At 44.9% G+C, this 15726-nt stretch overlaps 1 protein-coding gene across 3 annotated transcripts; it reads left to right on the forward strand.

Annotated features, from left to right (window-relative positions):
• The first annotated feature begins 1071 nt into the window (after positions 1–1071).
• LOC118080983 (zinc finger protein OZF) lies at positions 1072–10145 on the forward strand. Of its 3 annotated transcripts, XM_060270730.1 has the most exons (6): positions 1092–1187; positions 1397–1515; positions 2223–2293; positions 4594–4720; positions 6219–6332; positions 8478–10145. In XM_060270730.1, exons 3-6 carry the CDS (start codon positions 2270–2272, stop codon positions 9866–9868), a joined length of 1656 nt encoding a protein of 551 aa, XP_060126713.1. In that variant the 5' UTR covers positions 1092–1187; positions 1397–1515; positions 2223–2269; the 3' UTR covers positions 9869–10145. The 3 variants fall into 3 exon arrangements, with proteins under 3 accessions (XP_060126712.1, XP_060126713.1, XP_060126711.1); XM_060270729.1 differs by lacking the exon at positions 1397–1515 and having other exon boundaries at positions 1072–1187; XM_060270728.1 differs by lacking the exons at positions 1092–1187; positions 1397–1515; positions 2223–2293 and adding an exon at positions 3514–4181.
• The last annotated feature ends 5581 nt before the right edge of the window (positions 10146–15726 follow it).

The raw sequence follows: 15726 nt of genomic DNA on the forward strand, positions 1-15726 counted from the left end.
AAGGAGCATCTCCACCCCCATCGTTCAGCCCAGACACTGAGGTCCAGCTCCGAGGGCCTTCTGGTGGTTCCCTCACTGCAAGAAGTGAAGTTACAGGGCCTTCTCGATAGTGGCACCCACCCTGTGGAACGCCCTCCTATCAGATGTCAAAGAAATAAGCAACTATGGGACTTTTAGAAGACATCTGTTTAGGGAAGTTTTTAATGTTTGATGTTCTATTGTGTTTTTAATATTCTGTCGGGAGCTGCACAGAATGGCTGGGGAAACCCAGCCAGAAGGGCGGGGTATAAACAATAAATTATTACAATGCTACTGGAAGGATTTTTTTTTAATTTTAGTTTTTATTACAATATTATTATTATTTTAAGAGCAGCCAGCAAACTTTGTGGCAGAGCAACGATTTGAACCAGGGCTCACCCCAATACCCCGTCTGCTCTATATTATTATTATTATTAAGGATTTTCTTGGTTTACAGAAATATGTGCAATGTCTCTCCTGACATTTTTTCAGATCAGTTTCATTTGTTGAGACATTGTGAAGGAAAGGTGGAAAAGAGGTAGATGGGAGAAAGGTGGGTGGGGGTGAGTTCGGGTGACGGTGTTTCTATTTTACTGAATATATGTGGGGGGGGACCCTTCTGCTCTATTTGAAGTTGGAACTGGGTAATGTAGAACAGATGCTACTCCTGTTTCTCCTCCGTATTCAAAAGTGAGTTCATAAGGGGCATGGTGACCCACCACAGAGCCCATATATCCCCTTTAACCAAGCAGCTACGGCAGGTACTCAAGCCCTGCCCGCGCCTGCATTTGTCGCCGGGGACAACTTTTAACCAGCGAGTAAAGCTCGGCCACGACAATCGATCACGCACACACGTGACATGTGCACACACACGTGCCCGCATCTCCGCATCTTCCCCACCCTTGCAAATTTTAGCCCTCCTCGCCCACGTTATGGAGTCAGTAGAGGCTCCAGGTAAATCTGTTTCTAAGTGAGGGCAAGAGAAGGGGGCGTGAGAGGGGCGGGGAAAGGCTTCGGTTGCTGCTACTGAGCATGCGCACACTCCCTTTGAGCATGCTCAGTGGAATTTGGTCTTCCCGCGCGCGCCTGGGGGACTTGCTTCCTCAGCCTCGCGGTTCGCTCTCCTTTTCTTCGGGGCTGCTTCTCGGTGGGCAGAGAGGCGTCTGCAGGTATAGGAAAGGGGCATGGGGGCTGCTGAGGCTTGCTGGTTTTTGCTAGGGAGCCAATTCCTTGCTTGGATTGGGCCTCAGAGACATTCCTGTCTGTCTTTCTATGCAAACTTTCCCCCTTTTTAGGGAAAGTGCGGGGGGGGGGGCTATTTTCTGTGTTCCTTCCATCGTCTCCTCCCTCTTTGCATTTCTTGTTGCTCTTGTTCCAGAGAAAATATGTGGCTGTTCCAGTGAAATGTTCCAGTGAAAATATCTGCATCCATAACTGATTGAATTAGTTACTTGGCAGAGTTTGCTACCCTGAAACTTAATTGGGGATATTAAAAAGGTAAAGGGACCCCTGACCATTAGGTCCAGTCGTGACCGACTCTGGGGTTGCGCGCTAATCTCACATTATTGGCCGAGGGAGCCGGTGTATAGCTTCCAGGTCATGTGGCCAGCATGACAAAGCCGCTTCTGGCAAACCAGAGCAGCACATGGAAACGCCGTTTACCTTCCCGCTGTAGCGGTTCCTATTTATCTACTTGCATTTTGACGTGCTTTCGAACTGCTAGGTTGGCAGGAGCTGGGACCAAGCAACGGGAGCTCACCCCGTCACAGCCTTAATATCCTTGTGTCTGGCTCCCGCTCAGGGATGGCTGTGGACAGGATTCTTGGATTGCGGGGGTGAGGTGGACTAGAGGACCCTATGGGTCCCCTTTCCAGCTCTAGAATTCTATGGTTCTCTAAGGGCTCCGTTTGTTCATAGGAGTCTGCTCTAGAATGCCATGCCATAACCCTATATCTTCCACCCACTCAAATTACGGTATATTTAGATTGTAAGGAGTTAGGGCAGGGTTCTCCAGGAGTTTCTGGAGATGATGAGACCTCCTGGTGTTCAGAGGTGGGTGAAGGTCTGCTTTAAGGCTTTGCAATACTGTATAAAAGGGAGAGAGAAGGAGGGGGAGGGGGAGGGTGGGTTTAAGGGGCCCAGCCATAAGAGAGGAAAAAAGGAGGATCACAACGTTTTCTGAATTAACTTTCTTCCTCTCACAGGAGGTGCATGGTTCCCAGAGTCTTCCGCTGCATTGGCTTGACAAAGAATGGCCGCGGTGGAGACAAACCAGGTGCGAGAATTGTTTGAGATAGCTGACGATGACTGTCATAGCAAGACGGAAAGTGGAAATAGCACTTATCTTGGGGCCCCTCCAGAAATCCTTTTTATTGTGTGTACATGATGGTGGTGGTGATGATTTATTAAATTTGTTAGTTGCTTTGACTTGCCCAGGGCAACCCAAAGCGACTTACGATCAAATAAACAAAACAAACAACATACCCCACCAAGCGAGCATTAGCAGCATGCTGGGTAGCAATAATGCTCAAGACTTAGCTGTTTTCCTTAGTTTTTTTTCTCTGTTTATTTTTTAATCACATCTTCAGATCCCATCTCTTCCAGCTCCTCAGCTTTAATAGAAACTGCTTTCCCCCATAACAGACAGGTAACCCCTCCAGCTGACAAGTTAGCTCCCAACTGCTATTGCTGCGCAGGCTTGCAGCATTGGTCAGAACAAGGCCTTAGACTCCCGTCGCAGAACATTTTCCCAACTCAAAAACAAACTCCTATCTATATCTATGCCTGCATCTCTCACACAGAGAGCATTTCTTCAAAGAGCTCATAGGCCATCCTCTTAACTCCTGTCCTATCATGATTCTCTTTGATTTAGTTTGATTTAGATTAATTTATTTATTGCATTTATATACCATCTTTAATGCCAAGGAGCTCAAGGGAGCGTCCATGGTTCTCCTCCCCTCTGTTTTATCCTCACAACTTCTGGGGTTGGTCATTCGTTTGTCAGAAAGCTCTCTGAGAGAGTTTCTGTTATCTGAATGTGAAGTAGCTTCCGGAAGCTGGCAGAAAAGCCTGGATTGTTTATGCATGTGCAAGGTGATTGACTGGTCATCTTGCGCATGTGCAGCTTCTGGAGCAGCAGCTGTGAGAACTCCAATCATTCTTCATCTCTTCTGCTGTGACTAAGTTGTACCACTGAGAGGGGCTCAGCAGCCATTATGGACTAATGCAGTGGTTTTCAACCAGCGTGCCGTGGCACCCTGGCGTGCCTTGAATGATGGTCAGGAGTGCCGCTGGCAACACTGGCCTCTGTCCCTCTTTTCCTTCCCTTCCTCCTCTGATGCCCTCTTGCATCCCTGCCTCCCAAATGCTTCCACAGCTGCACAGCAGCCCTGGCTACAAGCTCCACAGGTGAACGGTGCCTCTGGGGCTGCTGGTTGCCAGGAGCTGAGGCCACCTTGGAGTAAGCAAGCAGGCAGGCAAGGGAGCCCAGCCAGCCAGTCCACCAGCCCTTGCTGTTGGGAATGGGCAGACAAGTGGGAGGCTGGGGAGGGAGGCTGCCACAAGGCCTGCCTGGGAGCTGAGTGCCCGGTGCTGAAGGGGACCCTTTCCACCATGCAGGTGTGGCAATACCCACTGCTGCCTCCCAAGGTAAGGTGCTGGCTTCATATTCACCTTTGGCCTGTCTCTGTTGGGCCACTAAAGCTGGGAGCATCCTCTTCCCAGGCCCCTGTGGGGCAGTGTGAGGAGGCACCTCTCTTTGGGGCAGGGGGGCAGATCAGAGACCAGGAGCAGTAGCAGCGGCTGCCCAGAGGACTCCCAAGGAGAAGGTAGAGGAGGCTGAGGAAATACCCCACAAGGGGTGACGGACTGGGCTCCTGAGCCTCACAGGGGTGCCGCAGAAAGAATGTAGTCGGTCAAGGAAGCCGTGGACTCAAAAGGGTTGAAAACCTTTGGACTAATGGTATATATTGCAACCATTAAGCTCATTACGGGCAAGACAAGTAAACGCCTCGGAAACTCTTGTGCTTGAGTCATTTGTTACTCCATCCGGGTGATTCTGCTTGCTGACGCTGCTGCATTTTTTTGCAGTGCTGGAAGTGCTGCTCGGTGATGGATTTATGGTGGTTTCAAATGCCACAAATATCTGGCAACAACCTTATGAGGTAGGTTAGGCTGAGAGACAAGTGACTGACTGAGGTCACCCAGTGAGCTTCATGGCTGAGTGGGGATTCGAACACTGGTCTCCCTGGTCCTAGTTCAGTGTTCTAACCATGATGTCACACTGGCTCTCAGATCAGTTGCGTGGAGCCTTTGGCCTCCTAAAGCAGGCATCCCCAAACTTCGGCCCTCCAGATGTTTTGGACTACAATTCCCATCATCCCTGACCACTTGTCCTCTTAGCTAGGGATCATGGGAGTTGTAGGCCAAAACATCTGGAGGGCCGCACTTTGGGGATGCCTGTTCTAAAGGTTGCTGAACTGGTGATGAAACTACAGAAAATCCATTGCAAATCTCCCAGCTTTTAAGCGTGGCCCCAGGCTGGCAGTTGCTTCAAAAGTTTCCTTCTTCTTTTAGGAGCCTGTAGCATTTGAGGATGTGGCTGTGTATTTCACAAAAGCAGAGTGGGCTCTGCTGGACTCAACGCAAAGAGCCACCTACAGGGACGTCATGCTGAAGAGCTATGAGAATGTGGCTTCCGTGGGTGAGCATCCCTTATGTGAAACAATAGACCTGGCCACAGAGACATGCCCTCCCTTTCTGCTTAAGAATAACAACAACCCTTGAGGCTGGTGAGGAGGGCAGGTGTTTCAGTGCTACCATTGGGTTATTGCAATGTGCTCTACAGGGCATTTGAAAAACATCTGGAGACTATAGCTGGTCCAGGATACTTGACCCTTGCCTTGCAACAGCTGGCGAGGGTGGGCTGGTTGGATCTCAGGGGTTATAAAATGCCTCTTTGCAGCAATAGGTGAACCCATGCGCACATTAGGAGGCAGACGTGTGACTACGCTTGCAAATGGTGTGTTTGTGCAGTGGGGGTTACCCATGATCTGTGGAGGTCTCCGTAATGGAGCTATAGGGTTGAACCCAGCTTGGGCCTGATGCTTTAAACATTAACATCATCATCCATAGTAATAATTATTACATTTATTTCCTGCCTTTCCCACCAAAGGATCCCAGAATGGCAGGCACAAAAACCATAAGAAATGTGAACGTCTAAACATAATTCCAATACAGATGCAGATTGGAAAATATATCTACAGTCGTACCTTGGATCCCAAACGCCTTGCAAGTCGAACATTTTGGCTTCCAAACGTCGCAAACCTGGAAATGAGTGTTTCGGTTTGCAAACGTTCTTTGGAACCCGGGTGTCGGACGGGGTTCCACGGCTTCTTATTGGCTGCAGGAGCTTCCTGCAGCCAATTGGAAGCTGCGCTTTGGTTTCCAAAAGTTTTGGAAGTTGAACAGACTTCCAGAACGGATTCCATTTGACTTACTGAAAATGCTTGTTGGAAGAGGAAGTTCTTCAGTAGGGTGCCATTTAATGGGAGGGAATTTCAAAGGATAATAATAATAATATAATATTTGTACCCTCCCCATCTGACTGTATTGCCTCAGCCACTCTGGGTGGCTTCCAACAGAAACATAATTATCAAACATTAAAACCTCCTGATACTGGGCTGCCTTCAGATGTCTTCTAAAAGTTGTATGAACACTTACCTCCTTGACATCTGACGAGAGGGCGTTCCACAGGGCGAGTGCCACTACCGAGAAGGCCCTCTGCTTGGTTCCCTGTAACTTCACTTCTCGCAGTGGGGGAACCACCAGAAGGCCCTTGGAGCTGGACCTCCGCGTCTGGGCTGAACATTGGGCAAGTGCCACCACACTAAAGGTCCAATTCCTATATCTTATCTCCTGATAAGATGGTATCTGCAGTCAGTCCTCGATCATTTTAAAGTGGTTTGAACTCACCTTGGGACCTTGTGGTGAAGGCTAAGAACTTCGCATCTGAAGAAGTGTGCATGCACACGAAAGCTCATACCTATGACAAACTTAGTTGGTCTCTAAGGTGCTGCTGGAAGGATTTTTTTATTTTTATTTTGGCTAAGAACTCTAACTAACAATAGGAGTTCTTTTTTCCGGTAACATACCAATTCCCCCCACCCCACACTCTCGTGTTTTCTTCCTCTCATGAGCAGCATTTCAACCTTCGAAACCAGACCTGATCTCCGCCCTGGAGCGAGGGGAAGTGCTGTGGGGACCTGATCAGCAGGAACACAAGGAGCATGAGATCCCACCAGGCAGAAGCTCAGGTGAGCCATTTCGAAACGGAGGCTGGCAAGGAGCCATTCAGAGTTGCGCCAATCGCAATGCCACGCTAGATCTTTATGCAAGCCTGCAGGTTGTTTTGTGTTCATTTTGCACAACATGCCCCTCACGGGGAGGGACAGAATGCTAAAAGTCCAGTGCTCCTGTTTGTCATTGAAACTCTACTCAATACTGATCCAGAGCAGATTCCAGCATATAGTTAGCAGAGTAAAAACTTAAACTCATTGCAGGATTCCCCAAAAATAGACCAGAGGCAATTGTATTTCATCCAGCAGAGCCTTAGCTGCCAAGTATACTGTTTTTGTTTTTTTTTTTTTGCAGGAAACCCCCGGATTTTAATTCGTTTCCCACTGTTCTCCTGAATGGAGAAAAATCCCGCAAATCCCGCGGGTTTCCTACCTGCCGGGAGCCTCCATTTTGGGTGCCGCTCTTCCCATGTGTGGGCACCGGAAATAGGGCAGAGTGGCACCAGAAGTCACTTCTACGCATGCCCGGCAGCCATCTTGGTGGTGGCTGCAAGGCAGCGGCCGTCACCAAGATGGCCGCCGGGCATGCGTAGAAGCGACTTCTGGTGCCGCTCTGCCCTACTTCCCGTGCCCACACATGGGAAGAGTGGCCCGGAAGTTGCTTCTACGCAACTTCCGGTGCCGCGTCCCTCATTTTTCAGCGGGAGACTTGGCAGGTATGAGCAGAGCTTTACTGCTACTGAAGGCAAATGAGCATAATGGTCACAAATCCAATACATTCAGGACTGGCACTGTCCCTAAGAAATCCAGTTGCAGCAGACTTAAACTTGCAATAACTTCTAACAACCGTAACACTAAGCATACTATGTACCGAACACCACACCAGAAGGAAAAGAGATAGAAAGAGAAAATGAAACCCAGGCTCCTTCTGGCCTTACTATTATAGTCAGCATGACCTTGACAGAAGAGATAAGAGAACCAGTTTAGGCCAGCTGTACTCAGCCTCTCTGAAGGAATAACCCAAACATCAGGAACCTTCTGCTTGTTTCTTTCACACAGAGAAGCTTCCAGAATTAACTATAATAGGAAAGATCTCTACAGATCAGATCAATACTTTCTGCTCTAAGAAATGCAAACTGACACTTTTAGCATTCTGGCTGTAGCTGGAATAGATTTTGGTCAGGGGCCCTGCATGCTGCTGTTTCTAAATACTGATTAGAAACTTCTGTTTCAATAATAATAATAATAATAATAATAATAATAATAATAATAATAGTTATTATTTTAACACACTTGGTTTGGGGCCCCCCCAAATGTGGCCTGGCAGCATCGGGTGCTGCAACAGTGGGGAAGCAAATCAGGTCTGGAGATAATTAGTGTCTTGGAAGGAAAGGCAAGGAAAGGAAAAGGTACCCCTGACCGTTGGGTCTAGTTGCGGACGACGACTCTGGGGTTGTGGCGCTCATCTTGCTCTATAGGCTGAGGGAGCCAGTGTTTGTCCACAGACAGCTTCCGGGTCATGTGGCCAGAATGACTAAGCCGCTTCTGGCGAACCAGAGCAGTGCACGGAAACGCCGTTTACCTTCCCTCCAGAGCAGTACCTATTTATTTACTTGCACTTTGACGTGCTTTCAAACTGCTAGGTGGGCAGGAGCTGGGACCAAGCAGCTAGAGCTCGCCCCGTTGCGGGGATTCGAACTGCTGACCTTCCAATCAGCAAGCCCTAGGCTCTGTGGTTTAGACCACAGCCCCACCTGTGTGTATAATAATAATAATAATAATAATAATAATAATAATAATAATAATAGTTATTATTTTAACACAACAGTTATTATTTTAACAAATCAGGTCTGGAGATAATAGGTCCCTTGGAAAGAAGATTGCTGCAAATTCCCATGTAAAAACAGGGCATTTGGGCTGTGTATACCACCTCTACCCTCATAGCATCTTCACAACAACCCTGTGATGTAGGCAGGGATGTCAGAAGGGTTTGGCCCGCAGTTTGCCCCCTTTCTGCTTTCCCCACACCATGCATAAATCATAGGTTAGCTGTGAGTAGCCCACGGTTCCCAGGAAGCTTCCTTGACTTTTTCCTGCTCCTCCTCTAGTGTTCGTAGCTCCTTTCAGAATACACATTGACAGTTTTCTGTCTCCTTCCAACAGGAGATGAGCAGGTGAGTGTGAATACAAAGAAACCTGTTCAGCCGGAAAGTTTCACCCTGGGGAATCCAGACGAGGTGCAGTTGCAAAGGGCTGAAGAGAGCCAGAGAAATGGGAAGAGCTCTCGCACCTGGCATGGAGCAGAGTGGCCTCGGAGAAAGCGTCTTGGGAATCGAAGGGCCAAAGCCATTCCAGCTCGGAAGAGCAAAGAGCAAACACAAATTAAGAGCAGACCAAAGAGAAACTCCCCTTCTAAAGCCCCGAACAGAAAACCATCGGAAAAGTGCTCTGTCTGTGGAAAAACCTTTTGTAATAACACTTACCTTGTTATACATCAGCGGACCCACACGGGAGAAAAGCCATACACGTGCTCGGACTGTGGGAGAATGTTCAACTCGCCGTCAAACCTTCGCTCACACGAGAGAATCCACACAGGAGAGAAGCCACACTCATGTGCAGATTGTGGGAAAAGTTTCATGCAGAACCGAAACCTTCAGCTACACAGACGCGTCCACACCAGAGAGAAGCCACACGGTTGTTCCTACTGTGGGAAGAAGTTCCAGAGCAAAGCGCATGTTGCTAGACATGAATACATCCACAAAGAAGAGAAGCCGTTCCAATGCTCAGAGTGTGGGAAAGGATTCAGAGCGAAAGAGCACCTTAAAGTTCACAAGAGGACACACACAGGAGAGAAACCCTACAAATGCTTGGACTGCGGCAGGAGCTTCAATTGTTTGTCTAACTATAACAGGCACAAGAAAACGCACAGAGGAGAGAAACTGCATAATTGCTCAGATTGCGGGAAAAGCTTCAGAATGAGTTCAGATCTTAAATCACACAGGAGAATCCACACTGGTGAGAAACCTTATCAGTGCTCATTCTGTAGGAAAACCTTTCGGTGCAGTTCGAGCCGCGTAAATCATGAGAGAACCCACGGAGGAAAAAAACAGTATCAGTGCCCCGAATGTGGCAAACGTTTAAGTCAGAAATCGTGCCTTGTTAAGCATTTGAGAATGCATAAGAATAAATGCTCAGACTGTGGGAGAATGTTCAGCAAAAGTTCAGCCCTTCAACATCATCAGAGAAAAAAACATTCAGGTGAGAATCCGTTCACATGTTTGCGCTGTGGGAAGAGCTTTGACCGCAGGTCATCGCTGATAATTCATGAGAGGATTCACACAGGGGAGAGACCTTACGTTTGCTTAGAGTGTGGGAAAGCCTTTATACAGAAAGGTAAACTTTTGCGACACGAGCGAATGCACACAGGAGAGAAACCATATGAATGCCCCCACTGTGAGAAGAACTTCAGCGAGAGAGGGAACCTTGTTCAACATGTGAGAATCCACACGAGGAAGAAACCCTACAAAAGTTCCCGCAAGATCACACCTCATTGAGCACGAGAGATCCCATCCAGGAGGGACTTCCCATGACTGTTCAGAATGTGGGAGAAGCTTTTTGGCCATCTTTCACGCCGCCTTAAATGTTCAAGAACAAGTGTAAATAAGTTTTGATGGCTGTATTCATGGAAAACCGATTGGTATCATTTTTGTAAAATATGCAGGTATATAAGGTATGTAAAATGAACCATGGAAAGAGAAGAAGGGGAGATGTTGGTATCTTAAGTATGTAAAATGTTTATTTGAGATTGTAGAACACAAACTTTAATTAAAAAAACAAACATATTTAATAAGAGTTTAACCCTTTCTCTCCTGTAGGGCTGCCATATGTCTGGATTTTCCTGGACATGGTGGCAGGGGGATTTCCGAAAGGGGGTGCTATGTCCAAGGTTTGATGGCTCATAACACCTGATTGTCTTTCTCAACACTCGTGCTCATTGGCTACATTCAAATGAAGGAAAGCTACTGTGCATCAACCTAGGCAAATTGTGTTTCCTTTTTCTGGTAATTTGGCTATAACTTTTGATAAAGGTAAAGGACCCCTGACTGTTAAGTCCAGTCGCGGATGACTCTTGAGTTGAGGCGCTCATCTCTCTTTACAGGCCAAGGGAGGCAGTGTTTGTCCGCAGACAGTTTTTCCGGGTCATGTGGCCAGCATGACTAAGCCGCTTCTGGCGCAACGGAACACCGAAACCAGAGCAGCGCACAGAAACTCCGTTTACCTTCCCGCTGGAGCGGTACCTACCGGTATTTATCTCCTTACACTTTGACGTGCTTTCGAACTGCTAGGTTGGCAGGAGCTGGGACCAAGCAACGGGAGCTCACTCCATCGCAGGGATTCAAACTGGCGACCTTCTGATTGGCAAGCCGAAAAGGCTCAGTGGTTTAGACCACAGCGCCACCCATGTCCCTTTTGATAGAATACAGATCATTGAACAAACTTTGTTGTATTACATATCTTCATTAAATTATTTTTTCATTGATATATAATTTTATGGCATTACCCCCCAAAAAGTGGTGTTACGAGCAATCAAACCTCAGAAATACACTTTTCCCAAAAAGTTTCCACAATTTTGAGTACTAGTGTATGTATGTGATTCTTTTCCCCATTTTATCTTCACAGCAACAATTTGAGGTAGGTTAAGGCTGGGTTTGCTCAAAGTCACCCACTGAGCTTCATGGCTGGGGGGCTAGACCTGTGGCTTGCCAATGTTTAGGCCAACACTCAAAACAAAATGCTGGAGAGATTTTTTTAAAGCTCTGGTTTAGAAACCAGCAGATCATTCATAGAAATCAGCAGATCATTTATTCAGTCAAATCATTCATAGAAAAATGGGGAAACTTTGCCATGTTTTGGTGTAATAAGACACAGGGCCCTCCCTTTCTTTTCGTGTGTGTGTGTGTGTGTACACACAGACAAACTCCCAATTCCAATCATTCCCCAGTCAGCATAAATGGCCTGGGATGATGGGAGTTGCAGTCTAGCAACAAATGGAGGGCCGCAATATACACCAAGAGTTATGAGGAATGGTTGAAGGAGCTGGGTATGTTTAGCCTGGAAAAAAGGAGACTGAGGGGAGATAGGAGAGCCATCTTCAAATATATCAAGGGCTGTCACATGGAAGAGGGAGCAAGCTTGTTTTCTCCTGCTCTGGAGGGAAGGATCTGAACCAATGGATTCAAGTTACAAGAAAGGAGATTACGGCTAAACACCAGGAAGAACTTTCTGACAGTGAGAGCTGTTTGACAGTGGAAGGGGCTCCCTCGGGAGGTTGTGGACTCTCCTACCTTGGTGACTTTTAAGCAGAGGTCAAATAGCCACCTGTCATGGATGCTTTAGCTGAGATTCCTGTATTGCAGGGGGTTGGTCTAGAGTCTAGAGGACTCTTGGGGTCCCTTCCAACTCTACAATTCTATGGTGCTATATTTTTAAAATTGATTTTGTATTATGTCAAATACATATATAACTTCATATTTTTAAAAATCAGTTTTTATTGGATCTTTTAACAAACAGCAACAATGACTGGGGTTAAGCCTGCTTGTAGCCCATACACTGCAATGACACTGCAAAAAGATGACAATATCCAAGCATACAGGTGTATTTCTCCAAAAAAAAGTCAGGGTTTTTGTTTTGTTTGTTTTTTTAAAAAAATGATTTTATTAAAACTCATAATACCACAAAATAAAAGAAACTAAACAAAAACAAGGAAAGAGAAAAGAAAAGCACCAAAGGAAAGCCAAAAAATAGAAGAAAAGGAGGTGGGAATAGAAGAAAAATTAAAAGGACTTCTTTAAGATAGTTTCCATGCACAAACACACAGACTCAAACATTCCCAGCTTTTGCCATCACCTTCAGCCCATATGCAATCGGAGTTTATCTGCCATTCCTTATACTTGCAGCCATTGGAGGCGCGGGGGACCCCTGGTTTAACAAAGCGGCAACAATCCAGAAAACTACAACGCCCACAACCCTTTGCGTTTTGGAAAGGCGAAAGCAGGACTAGCAGCTCCCCGCCGCATTAGAGGTTTCTTGCCTGCTGCCTCCCTGTAGTAAAAAGGGGGTGGGTCGTGCGCGTGGTTTAATGGGTCTTGCAGAAGGCGCGGTGGGCGGCTGGTCTTGCAAGGGGAAGGAGGAGGGCAGGTGCAAGGGGAAGAGAAGTGCAACCCGGGCTGCGCGTGTCTGACAGTGAGAAGTGGTGCATTCCTTTGTTTTGGCTTTGCACGCTTCATTGCAGAGGAGGAAAGGTGCGCTTGCATTTTGGCAGCGGAAGGAAGCGGGGTGTCAAATGTGAGGGCCGTTTTGGTTATTGATTTACAGGTGAAACTCAGAAATTTAGAATATCGAAAAGTGCATTTATTTCAGTAATGCAACTTATTTTTTATTTTTATTTCTACAAATGCTTTCTTTTGGAAATTCCACAGTAATAAAACAAATAGTTACAAAAATAAACATCACTATTACATTTCATTAGTTACATTCCATTTATAATTGACCCGCCTAACGACAAATAATTACAATTACAACAAATAAAGGTTTGACATATCTTGCTTTGCATGTCATTGGTTTCACCTTTTAAGTTGCGTTGCTGAAATAAATACACTTTTCGACGATATTCTAATTTTCCGAGTTTCACATGTAGGCCTGTAAAAGATCTCGGCAGTACAAATGTAAAGGAAAGAATGATAGAATCTTGAGAGTTGGGACCCAAGGGTCATCTAGTCCAACCGCCTGCAATGCAGGAATCTCAGCTGGATTCAGCCTTCGTCATGCTCCGACGGCAGCCCAACGCCTTCCCTTTGGAGCTGCTTTCAAATCCCGGCAATTCTGTGTCATTCCCTCGCCCAGGGTCGTCTTAAGCCTATCCAGCGCCATGGTTCAGAGATCCCTCCAGCGCCCCCCCCCAAAAAAACTCACAGCCACATTCTCCTGTAGACAGCAGCTATGAGAGTCGCACTGAGCCTCCACACTCAGGGACAGTCTACCTTTGAAGACAGGTACAGGGAACAACCAGCCGTTTCTTTCAGGCCCTGCTGGAGAGCCTTCCTAGAGCTAGATGGATCTCCTGGCCCGATCCAGGCAAGAAGAAGAAATAAGAACTGAGTTTTTTTTCTTTTTCCTATAAATGTATTTATTAAGTATTTTTTAAACAACAAAAACATACAAAACACAAAAGAAAATACAAAACAAAAAATTACAAAAACAAAAATTCTGACTAATCACCCTTGTTTCTAATCTACTGACTTCCTCTTTCCTCCTCCTCCTGCGCTTCTTTACGTCTTCCTTAGTAAATTCTAGATCTTATTTCAGCTCTAATTATTGCTTTAATATTACCTTATTACTCTCGTTTACATCTTATCCTTATACACTTGATCTCTATCTTACTTCTTAATTAAGTTATCATTATCCTCTAACAAAACTTATTACACATCACTGAATTATCTACAACCTCCTTTTATCTCCCTCACTACCATTTATTCTAATCTATAATACGCTTATTTTTCAAATATACTTTAAATTTATTCCAATCTTCTTCCGCTGCTTCTTCACTTCGATCCCGGAGTCTCCCCGTCAATTCAGACAGTTCCATATAGTCTATCAACTTCTTCTGCCATTCATCCACAGTTGGTAATTCTTCATTCTTCCAATTCTTTGCCAATAAAATTCTTGCTGCTGTTGTGGCATACAGAAAGAAAGTAACGTCTTTCTTGGGTATATCATCCCCCATTATCCCAAGTAAGAAGGCCTCTGGTTTCTTAATAAAAGTGTTTTTCAACACTTTTTTCAATTCATTATAAATCTTTTCCCAGAAGTCTCTCACTTGGGGGCACGTCCACCACATGTGGAATAAAGTTCCTTCTTGCTCTTTACATTTCCAGCATTTATTGTCTTGTTTATGATATATTAGCTAGCTTTACCGGAGTCAGATACCATCTATACATCATTTTCATTAAATTTTCTTTTAAAACTGTACACGCGGTAAACTTCATGTTTTGCTTCCACAACCTTTCCCAATCTTCCACCATGATGTTGTGCCCCACATCATTTGCCCATTTTATCATCACACTTTTCATTTGCTCATCTTTTGTATGCCATTCCAATAATAAATTATACATTTTTGATAAATTCTTACTTTTTTAATCTAACAATTCTGTTTCCAGCTTAGATTTTTTTCATCTGAAAACCAACTTTCTTATCCATCTTATACATTTCATTAATTTGATAATATTGTAACCAGTCATTTATTTTACTCTTCAACACCTCATATGGTTTAAGCTTTACTTGAACACCTTCTTCCACTAATATGTCCCTATATCTCAACCAATCTGTTGACATGTTCAATCTTTTTTGAGTTTTAGCTTCTACCGGTGAAATCCATCTGGGTGTTTTTGGTTCTAACAGGTCTTTGTATCTAATCCACACATTATACAGAGTTTTTCTAATAATATGACGTTTAAAGCCTCTATGAACCTTGACTTTGTCATACCATAAATATGCATGCCAACCAAACGCATTATCATGACCTTCTAAATCAAGTATATCATCATTTTCTAGTAAAAACCATTCTCTCAACCAGCAAAAGGCTGCTGCTTCAAAGTATAACTTCAAATCTGGTAGGGAAAAACCTCCTCTTTCCTTCACATCCGTTAAAAGTTTATATTTAATTCTTGGTTTTTCCCCCTGCCAGATGAATTTTGATAATACCTTTTGCCATTCTTTAAAGCAAGCAACATTATCAACGATCGGTAATGCTTGAAATAGAAATAACATTTTTGGCAATACATTCATTTTTATAACTGAAATACGGCCCATAATATATAACTTCAAATTTGACCAACCTTCTAAGTCATGCTTTATCTCTTTCCATAATTTTTCATAATTATTTTTAAACAAATTGATATTCTTGGCTGTCATATTCACCCCCAGGTATTTCACCTAAACCTGTAATATTTTGCAGCTTATTAGTTTCTTCTATTGATAAATTTTTGCCTAAAACTTTAGTCTTTATTTTATTTAATTTGAATCCAGCCAACTGTCCGAACTCCTGGATCAGTTTCAGCGCTCTCACTACACTTATCTCTGGGTCCTGCAATGTCAATACTAAATCGTCAGCAAAGGCTTTTAACTTGTATTGCTTTGAACCTACAACAATTCCTTTTATCTCCTCATTCCAATAGAGGGCAGTGAACAACCCTTTTCTAATTTTCCCAGTCAGTTGCAGTCAATTACAGTCTTATAATATGAGGAAAGTCTTTAAAATAATTTTTCATTGGGTTTCCATCCTCAAATAGGCAGAAAATTGCATTTATTCCATGAACCCAGGGCTCTGACAGCTGTCAGAATACTTCAAAGGCAG

This window comes from Zootoca vivipara, chromosome 2 (genome assembly GCF_963506605.1).
Source record: "Zootoca vivipara chromosome 2, rZooViv1.1, whole genome shotgun sequence".
Taxonomy (NCBI): domain Eukaryota; kingdom Metazoa; phylum Chordata; class Lepidosauria; order Squamata; family Lacertidae; genus Zootoca; species Zootoca vivipara.

Bases quoted from the DNA above. Each gene is read 5' to 3' on its own strand.
- LOC118080983 (XM_060270728.1), top strand. From the start codon at position 4,137: ATGGTGGTTTCAAATGCCACAAATATCTGGCAACAACCTTATGAG. The intron at 4,182-4,593 runs GTAGGTTAGGCT...TTCTTCTTTTAG, and splicing joins TCTGGCAACAACCTTATGAG to GAGCCTGTAGCATTTGAGGA. The intron at 4,721-6,218 runs GTGAGCATCCCT...TCTCATGAGCAG, and splicing joins TGAGAATGTGGCTTCCGTGG to CATTTCAACCTTCGAAACCA.